The sequence below is a fragment of the Micropterus dolomieu genome, linkage group LG07 (assembly GCF_021292245.1).
Source record: "Micropterus dolomieu isolate WLL.071019.BEF.003 ecotype Adirondacks linkage group LG07, ASM2129224v1, whole genome shotgun sequence".
In the NCBI taxonomy this organism is placed as follows: Eukaryota; Metazoa; Chordata; class Actinopteri; order Centrarchiformes; family Centrarchidae; genus Micropterus; species Micropterus dolomieu.
The window spans coordinates 13,468,669-13,478,295 of NC_060156.1; the positions used below are offsets into that span (position 1 = coordinate 13,468,669).

General features: G+C 36.1%; 2 protein-coding genes across 5 annotated transcripts in view; one reads left to right on the forward strand and one right to left on the reverse strand.

The window, feature by feature from the left end:
- Positions 1-256: 256 nt before the first annotated feature.
- Positions 257-6,395, reverse strand: mettl8 (methyltransferase 8, methylcytidine). 4 transcript variants are annotated; one of them, XM_046054398.1, is made up of 10 exons: positions 6,102-6,395; positions 4,346-4,502; positions 3,976-4,067; positions 3,544-3,755; positions 3,342-3,391; positions 2,950-3,010; positions 1,662-1,801; positions 1,265-1,371; positions 1,029-1,094; positions 257-566 (listed from the first exon to the last, which is right to left on the reverse strand). In XM_046054398.1, exons 2-10 carry the CDS (start codon positions 4,495-4,497, stop codon positions 412-414), a joined length of 1,035 nt encoding a protein of 344 aa, XP_045910354.1. In that variant the 5' UTR covers positions 4,498-4,502; positions 6,102-6,395; the 3' UTR covers positions 257-411. The 4 variants fall into 4 exon arrangements, with proteins under 4 accessions (XP_045910354.1, XP_045910352.1, XP_045910353.1 ...); XM_046054396.1 differs by having other exon boundaries at positions 2,950-2,958; positions 3,380-3,391; positions 3,544-3,872; XM_046054397.1 differs by having other exon boundaries at positions 257-535; positions 3,544-3,872.
- dcaf17 (ddb1 and cul4 associated factor 17) overlaps positions 5,798-9,627 on the forward strand; it is a 7,336-nt gene continuing 3,506 nt past the window's right edge. Inside the window, exons 1-9 of the mRNA XM_046054394.1 lie at positions 5,798-6,321; positions 6,423-6,526; positions 6,974-7,064; positions 7,180-7,316; positions 7,445-7,523; positions 7,893-7,982; positions 8,077-8,184; positions 8,393-8,495; positions 8,615-8,754. Coding sequence (XP_045910350.1) covers positions 6,193-6,321; positions 6,423-6,526; positions 6,974-7,064; positions 7,180-7,316; positions 7,445-7,523; positions 7,893-7,982; positions 8,077-8,184; positions 8,393-8,495; positions 8,615-8,754 — 981 coding nt within the window. The 5' untranslated portion in view covers positions 5,798-6,192. The remainder of the gene's footprint in view (positions 6,322-6,422; positions 6,527-6,973; positions 7,065-7,179; positions 7,317-7,444; positions 7,524-7,892; positions 7,983-8,076; positions 8,185-8,392; positions 8,496-8,614; positions 8,755-9,627) is intronic.

Consider the following 9,627-nt stretch of genomic DNA (forward strand, 5'->3'; position numbering starts at 1 on the left):
TCATCAAAAATAGTTAAAGTAAAAACAATAGTCATAATATGACCTATAATTCAGACGTTTTGACATACTTCCAACTTAAAGCTGAAAAAAGGAAAGATTAATTTTTTTCCAACCATAATCCTCATTTAAAGTTGTTCCATTTTGAAAGTCTGCATGTTCACAGCATTTCCCCCTTGGACCTTAAGAAGCTCTCTTGATATAGTGAACATTGATAATACAGTGCTGTACCATATATAAAACCAGATAATGTCACCGCTGTGTTTGACAACAAGTTTATTGGATACAGTTTTTGTTGTAGTACAGATACTTCTTTGGTAAAAAACAAAACAAAACAGTTTTTCAGGATTGAACAAATAAAAAGAAAAGTATAAAAAGTCATTTAGCTCCAAATTAGGCAGTGTATGGTGGGTGTTAAGATGGTGAAGGTGGATATGTTTTCCTGTACTTGCTCTGCATCCAAACCCGGTGCATTACAACTTTCTTTCCTCTGTTCACTTGGAGTCGTCTGTCTTCAAGATTCTGAATTTCTTCCAGTCCGGCATTGGAAAATAAATCATGAACTTCTTCTATAAAAATATAACAACACAGTTAGTAACCAGGGCTGAAGCCAGGATGTTTTTAAAATCTGACCAGACACTGAAAAAAGAAGTAGTCTCAAAGTAATTATTTAGATGTTTTAATATAATTTTATTTATTTGGTTAACTGTGCAGATTTATCATTTGTAGATTTGTCATTGTAGATTTGTATTTTCCAATGCTATTTCAAATCCCTTTGCATACTGCAAGGAGTAGAATTCTAGTGGGGAAATAATTAGTCCTTTATTTATTCAAAATAGTCATGTGCAAATATACTGTGTCAAACTATTCTAGTTGTCCCAAATACCCACCCATGTAGAATTAAAACTCCTCCTGAAACCTCCAAATTCCCAGAAAGAATACTAAGACATGACCCCAGGGTCCTAAAGGGTAGCCATGGTCCCGTCAGTAACTATTTACTCCATGGTAAAGATCTCATGGTTCAGAATTACCTTTAGTGAAAAAGTACACGCAGGTTCCATCTCCACGTGTGTAGAAATTCTCTGATAAGCACCGTCCTGATTATAAGAGATTAAAAGATTAAACTAAACGATTAAGGATAAAATATATTAAATTGTCAAAAAAAACACTCCACAGACACACAGAAGATTATACAGAATATACAACAAATTAGGTAAAGTACATAAAAATGCAGCATTCAGGTGTGTGCTGCTATTTGGAGGCTCACCCTTCTTAAACCTGAGTTGTGAGAAGTCATGTCTCCCATAATCACGGAAGAGGAACGTCCCTCCATGTTTCAGGTATGTAGACAGTCGGTTCACAACTCCCTGAAGTCTGCCAATGAAATGTCAATTAATGGAACAATAAGAAAATGAAGAATCAAGTAGCCTTAAGACACAATATAGGCTATGTATTTATTAATGCCTCAAAACATACAAGAAACAGCTAAACAAGTAAAGTATTACAAGCTGAAATGTGTTAAATGAACAGTGCTAAAATACCAATGTAGGTGCATTTGGTAATACTACATCCTAAAAATTAAAATAGGTATGTTGCCATCCATAAAAGTGAAGGCGGGTTTAGGGTTGTGATATCAACCTGTCTGTCTTGTAACCTTCACCTACCGGTCCGGATGAATGGAGGACAGCACAAAGACTGCTAGAATAACATCCAGGCTCTGAGGAGGGAAGGGAAAGGAGGCCACCTCCTCACAAATGTCGTGGACAAAGGCATGACACACAGAGTCATCGTATTCTGGATGGTCCTATATGGGAGAAAATAAAGCTTTATCCCAAACTGTTTTACAGTGACACAAAGTACATTTCCAAAGAGCTACAAATTTTTTGTTTGTATTTCAACTATCCATATTTAACACCATTTCCAAATGTCACGGATAATGAAAAAACTAAGTTCCCTGTTCTCTCTTGCCATCACTTCTCTGTCATACTGAGTGTGTCTTAATATTAAATGTCTTAAATATTGCAAGTGTACTGCGACCTTGACCTTTGCACTCTATGCACTATGTAAGTGGCCGCTTATAAGGAATTTTGTTAATTTTATAATTTTGCACTTTCTTTAAGTTGGGTTAAAATGTAAATGTATAGTATCACTACAAATGCTGCTTTACATAATCCAATAATTTATTATTTGTTTAATATTTTCTAAATGTATGATACAAATCTCTGTTTTCATGAAATATTAAAATAATCCACTAAATTAGCTAATGGATACATCTCGGCCTGTATCAAGAACATTTTATGGATTTTTTTTGTTGTTTAAATGTAATTAATCTATCTCAGTTGATCAATGTCAATTGTAGCTCTAAGAATAAAATAAATACATTCAATATACAATTAATTTCGGGTTATCTTTACTTGCAGATCAGTATTTGACTTCACATGGTAAGAAGACTAATTAGATGGCACAGATTGCACACATGATGATGTCATCTCTTGTGCATTACTGAAGTAGGTTTCCTTGTGTGAGACTTTCTTTACTTTAAAGACATCATATATAATCCTTCTGAGGTATTTTTAATTACTTGGATGCACACTATAAGCGAACAATGGTCTAAACTATAAAATCTAATTTGAATCATCCCAGAAAGCTCAAAGAGTGACATTAACAACAGCTTTACAATGAATGAAGTGAATGTATTACTTCATCAAATGATAATGTAACCTAAATATTTTAACAGTCTATGACATGGGGGATATGTAAATACCCTCAACATATTATCTACATGATCACAGTACTATAAATACACCATTGCTAATTTGAATGGGGGTTTATATAGCTTTGGTTGTTTTTAAATATAAGTGATATTTGTCAGTATTCCTTTGACTAAATGTATTAACACCAATACAGTATATACTCTGCATGTTCATACCAAGCAATATTAGAAATGCTTACCTTCACCAGCTGAATTGCACATGGGGAGAAGTCACAACAGTATAAAAATGCATCTGTTCCTCTGTGAAACAGAACAGCCAACTTAACAACACTTATATAAATACATAAACAGTACAACAGTGTGATAAAGCACTGTTTCCTTTTATGGAGCTCTTATTCAGACATTTATTGCTATGGTATCAATTATGCTGCTGTCCATAGAACTCCAAAGATGTTACATGATATTATTCATGACGTGCCACACTTTTTTGCTAGTTGGGGGATGTGTAGCATAAAACATAAAACAGTACTTTTTTGTCCAATATTGGATGTATGTGAAATGTTTTGCTTCTGTAAACATAGGTTGCATTACATATAACCCATACTGTACTGTGCTCAAAATATTTACTCACTTTATGCAATTAACGATGGGAAACATACTGTTACCCACTCCACATCCAACCTGTGAAGAAAAATATCTGTATTTGTGTATATTTATACAGTTATCTAACAGCCTACTACTTTTTATATCAGAATTATGTCATGGTCCATATGCAACAGTCCATATTATAACAATCTAAATTACATCTAAAACAAGTAAACAGTTTTGAAAACCTCCAAGATCCTGAAAGATGCATGCTGGCCAGGGAAAGTAGTAGTCTGAATGTGAGCTTCATTTTTTTCTAGCGCTGCTCCTTGACAGGTCTCCTGATTGGAAGTGTCTGTGTTTCTGTGATGGGGTCTGGTCTCTGTGCTGGATCTAGTAGATAGTGGGTATGCTGCCAGCTGATCATGCAGACACGTGTTTGTGGCGTGGCTTTTTGCACCTGAAGGAAGCAATTCTGGGAATTCTAAAAACAGCCACTTGCGATCTTTAAAGAACTTGTCCTGGTGCATCTCATAAAATGTGTCCCAGTATTGCCAAGCTTCTGTGTCGAATTTACCTGCGTGGAGAAGATTTAAGAATATGTTCACAAAGGTTTTATTTGCCATGTAACTCCAGTCAAATCTAACTTGGAGAATATTTTTGTGAGAGTATATTCTTGCCTTGTTCCTTTAAAGGAATTTGTACGCAGGAATTTTCTTCCGCCTTCTGCCGTGCGTTTTCTTTATCCAGTTCTGTCCATTGCACATGATCCCTAAAATATAAAGCATTACAAACGCATCTGTTGATACATCTGTTCAACTACAGTAATTAACAAACTGTATGAAATAAAAGACAATACAATACTAAAACATATAAATCCAGATATTCCAAATCCAAATACTGTTGTGTTGATCAAGTTGATCAAAAAGTTCTTAACTGTAACCCTAAATTTCAGATCAGCATTGTTAAAAGTAGACACACCTACACTGTATTCCTACTATCTCCATAAAAGGCATCTACAGATGGGTGACAAATTAAAGTCTCACTGACCACATGTTGTGCTTAAAGATGTCATCAGGATTGGTCAGAATCCGTGAACCCAGTGGGGCTGAAGGTCTTCCTCCTGTGCTCTTTAGTCTTGGGGATACTCTGCTTAAAACTTTAGCCAGTTTGGCTACAGAGAAGCTCCGCAGTTTATGCATTTACGCTGTAAAAATGCAGGAAGAGTTGAATACATTTTACAATGAGTTGACAGTGCACCTACAGCTAATAAAACGAATGGGAGCTGTAGCTGTTTACAACAGGTCCCTGTGTGCTCAGTTAAGAACTTACCAAAAGAGATTTTTGTGATAGATTACTTATATAATTGTGAGTCGATATTACCATTTATTGGGGGGGGATTTAACACTAGAAGAGTGGGGAAAGTTGAATCATACACTTACAAAAACACTGACCAAAACAATGCACATCACACTCAGAAAGACTGACAGATAGTCTTTCTGAGTTTTATTTCAGCAGCATCATTGCTATACTGCATATCACAGTGGTAAGTAAACTGCTACATTTAGCTTTCAGGCTAGTACCATAAGAATTTATTAGGAAATAAATACAGGAATTAAAATGAAAAAGTTAATTAATTAATTAAATAAATTAGATTAGATTACTTTATAAAATAAAGTAATCAATAATAATAATAATTAATGACACAATAGAATAATGTATTCATATTCAACAATTAATTAATAATAATTACAAAATCACCTTCTTCCCACCCCTTCCCACCTTTTAAAAGGAGGCATTTGTTTTGGCAAGATTAATCTAAGGATATAACTTGTATCTTAACGGTTAGTGTTGTTATATGAATTGGATTTTTTTTAAATGTTTTCTTTCTGAATTTGTGGAAATGGACAGACTTGGTTCAGACGTCTGAATTGTAGTCCTCACTTCTGATGTCATTAAATAAAGTAAAAACAAAACTGTAACTACAGTAAGTTTGAATTTTAGGCTACTTAGTCACCATGAAAGGCATCTAAAAATAAAAGGTATACTGAAATTCAACAGACAATGGTATGGTATTTCAGTGTGATTAGAAGGAAGGAAGACAAAATCTCTTTAGAACTGCAAAGGGTAACACCCTATTTGGTTATTTGAGAGGAGATAGACAGGGACATTGATGGTTCCATCAATTTGATGGAATAGTGCGGCCTGTTTGGGTTTTAATATGTCAGTAAACATCTCACAGCTTCAGTAGAAAGCTGCAACACGCTAATATATAAAATATAAATATAATACAGTCAAACGTTGTGAAAAACGATTATTTTTCCTGCTTAAAAGCTTCTTAAGGGGAAATACAGAGGGAGAAACTAATGGTTGAGTTCAGTTTTTTTTACATCTATTCTCCATGATCAACATAGCAGCGGTCGACAGGAGGGCGCTATATTTCCAGGCTGGGTGCTGCGCACTTTAATTCTTCAACTAGAAGAAGAACGCTTGCAAAGACTACAAAAATGGAGTGGGAAGCTAGCATTGGCAGCTAATGCCGCGCCGATCATTACGCGACATTGTTGTCAATTAACCTTTTCATTGCTCATATCACTTATTTGTTTCTCGCCCCTGGACAACTAAGTTACCCAGTTCAGCTAACGCTGCGTATAGCCACGACTTTGTAACGAAGTCAACGAGCGCTAACTTTTAAGTTATGCTAGCTGTTAACTTTTCGTGTTAGCTAACGATAAAGGAGGGCCAGGGAGGTGGTTCGGTGGTCTCGAAGAGGTGGAGCGAGGGGTTGCAAAGTTATCGCCCTTACCTGACTCTGGCTGTGGTGTTGAGGTCAGGTGGTTGTGTCTTCTGATGGTACCAGACAGTCGTCCTCTTGCAAGAACAAGTGCACCCTGCTGATGGCGCACTACCGGAGAAAAGGAGCCATAAACGCCACTGAGCTGCTGGACCAGAGGAGCAGAGGTGTCAGAGATGTTGGGACTCTGATCAGACACAATATGAAGGTTCTTAGAGGTATCCTCCTCCAGGTAATGGAAAAGACGATGCGTTTAGATATTCATTGTACCTAATCGGTGTTAAGGAATGTTTTACTAATATACTATACTTCTGTGCTATTGTTATAATGTAGGACAGCAGGAGTTTTATTAAAGTATGGAGCAGGACCTCAAAATCCACAATAACGTATGAGAGTGGAAAAATCTACTTTGACAATTACCAGAACTGCTACAGCTGGTGAGTATGAATAATTGAATGATTTTAAGTCTTCTTCACACTTACAATACAAAATAATACCTTAGATCTATAGATTATTTGCAACATCTTTAAAATTGGCGTACAAAAGTCACTGTTTTTATCTCTGAAGAAGTCCAAATCTGAGAATCACTGCAGGGCAACTATGAGACCTTGCAACCCAATCTGAGAGATTGCCTTCTTTTACGAATTAGGTGGCAGGCCTCGTCGCTCTGAAGACATTCTGTAGCTTGCCAGATACAATTTGATGTAGTTTAATAATTAAAATCAGTGCTGCTGTGTGATTTGGAGTGAATGTGAAAACATGAGTGTATATTGCGATGAAAGTTGCAGTGTACATGGCATTCAGGTGTAAAAATGTAAGGGACACTGACAACAGAATGAATGGTTTATACCCTCTCAGTTAGTGATTCAATCTTCTGGCTTCAGTGTTCACTCAGAGCCTCAAGTTCTATACAAGTTGCCGCAGAGGTCTAAATTGGAGAAATTTGAAGATGCCTTGCTGTGTCAGAGCTCAGTTGTAAGTGAAATTAAACATAAACAAACATTTTGTTTTTGTTTTTCAAATTAAAGCTGTAATCACCAGATTTTAACTACCCAGATTCAGATTGTCATTTAATTTGTCTTGTTGACAGGACAAAACATTACCCTCGCCCTCTGATCATAAACCCAGCCTCTTGGTTTTGACAGCCGATAACTGGCTGTATCGCCTTTCAGCTGAAACAGGAGAGGAGCTGCAGAGAGTTTACCTCTCTTCAAACCATAAGTTCAGGTATCATCAAGTCTCTGTGTCCTCTGTTCTTTGGGTGGAGATTAATACATTTGTTTTCGTTGATTTAAAAATATAAAAAAAACGTTAACCTCACTCTATGTTGTTGTTGTTGTTGTTTTTTTTGGTAGGTATCTTGGCTGGGATGTTTCTCAAGAGACATTTTATGTTAAATCTGTCCAAAATAAAGTAACATCTGTAGCACGACAGGTAAGGTCAGTCTATTTATTTTCATTAGATTTGCGGCTAGTTGAAGGGTGGCGGGACACTTTATTAGTGTTAATAAAGCCTAGGATCTTGCTGTACATGGAATTTCTCAAGTTCATGAACTTAATCTAACTTGCTATAATCAAGAAAATAAATATAAAATCAGTCAAGGATTTTTAAGTATCACTAGAAAAGGGCTGCAGCTAATGATTTCAATTATCATTTAATCTGTCGACTACTTAGATTAATCGATTAATTGTCTGTTTTGCTTGATAAATGACTAAATTGTTGCCCATGAATGTTCTTATTGATTAATCAATAATTCATTTTACTTATTAAGAGATATAAGAGAATTTTCTTTTTTATAAACAGGCAGGTATCAGTCAGAGTACAGTGATGCACCTCGCCATCTTTCATGTTTTCCCCTTGGAAATTGTGGGCATTTTGGAGATCAACAAAAAAGTAAGGAGATTTGTTTGTAGTTTATTTTTTTATTTTACAAATTGGCCTGCGGGTGTGATACGTCATTATTAAAATGAGTAACTTATTCTTTCAGGTATTTGGAAATGGTGTTACTGATGTTGTCCTATCTCAAGGTGTCCTTGCAGTGTCTCACAGCAACAAGTCAGTGAAGCTGTACAGCTTTGAGCACATTGTCCAAAGGGTGTGTATTTCTTTTTGTTCCTGAAAGACTGTCATGCATAATGGCGAGAAAGCCAAATATTTGACTGAATCAAATTGTTAAACACTGCATCAGAAAAACATTTGTTGAAACCTGTACCTGTGAATGTTTACATATTTAGTGCTTCATTATCCTTCTGGCTTAATTGCTGATATATCGCTGTGTGTCTGAATATTTTCTTTGTTTTTAGAACTTGTTAGAGAAGTTAACTCTTGGAAAGCAGAGTTCAATTCCTGGAGGCAAAATAGTGGGAGATTTTCCTTTTGGTATCCCAGTAAATCTCCAGATCACAGGTGAGTCTGTTTTTAAGTCTAGATCACCACTGATATTAAAGATATATGTTGACCTACTTGGCCACTGTGAGCAGGAATGTTTTTCATTTCAAAGTAAAGTTTTTTTCCTTACTGCACAGATTGCCCTCCCGTGCTTTTTGAGTCATGCTCTGATAACGGTATCCAGATTGGAGGCTACCCATGGCACTACATCTTCACACCACCGCATAAAAATCACAAAGGGACTCACCACATCTGTTCACTGAAGGACAGCACTATGGTGAGTTTAACGAATCCTCTTTCACCATATTCTGTAACATGACATTTCAATAATAATTTGGTATTTGGAGCGCAAAATGTAGCGTGTTCTTTGCTATAATAGATAAGTATCCCCAATATTTTTGTGTGATAGACTTAACTGCCACCAAATTGGCCAGAGCCCACTGAATGTGTCAGGTTAAGAGGGGCCACAGATGTCTGAGACAGGCTAGCAGGAACCTGTAATCACTATTCAAAACCCCTCAAATGGTCTAACTACTATTGTGTAGATCTTTGCTGCATGTGTAACACAAGCTTCTGTGTATGTTGCCTAGAGTATTCCAGATTTAGTATTTTTGACGACCCTCCTCACATTTATGTCTTACCAGAGACAATTGTCAGCACCTAAGGCTGCATAATAATTTGTGTGGGAAACGATTAAATCATGTTGGAGCCGCCACCGTTTCCAAAACACAAAAGTTTATTTTCTAATCAATGTGGTGTATCTGAGATACTGGTAAAAAAAAATACTGTATAAGTTTACAATGTAAAAGAGAAATACATTTGTGATATTTTGAAATAGTACAATACATCATTAGCAGAAACCTATTAAGCTGAAATCTCCACCTGAAATTTAAAGTATCAAACAGCACTATTACACAGTTTGAAGCTCAAAAGCTGCACAGAAGCTGAATTTTACACCACCACGAACAGTGGTTAAGCTGAACTGGAGCATCACTTTAATAAGTGTTTCCTTTTCCACAGTGGTGTGTCTGAGTTGTTGATTTGCAGACTCTGATGCACACTTATGAATCAAAGTAACACATTTTCATATTTAACTTGCATGCTAAATTTTCAAGAACATCAAGAGGAAACCTACAGTGAGGAAAATAAG

Excerpts from the sequence above, each read along its gene's own strand:
- mettl8 (XM_046054395.1), bottom strand. The coding sequence starts at position 4,497 with ATGCATAAACTGCGGAGCTTCTCTGTAGCCAAACTGGCTAAAGTTTTA. Across the intron at positions 1,372-1,661 it reads TCCTCCATTCATCCGGACCG|ACTTCAGGGAGTTGTGAACC; the intron begins GTAGGTGAAGGT and ends TTTCATTGGCAG. Across the intron at positions 567-1,028 it reads CGTGTACTTTTTCACTAAAG|AAGAAGTTCATGATTTATTT; the intron begins GTAATTCTGAAC and ends ATATTTTTATAG.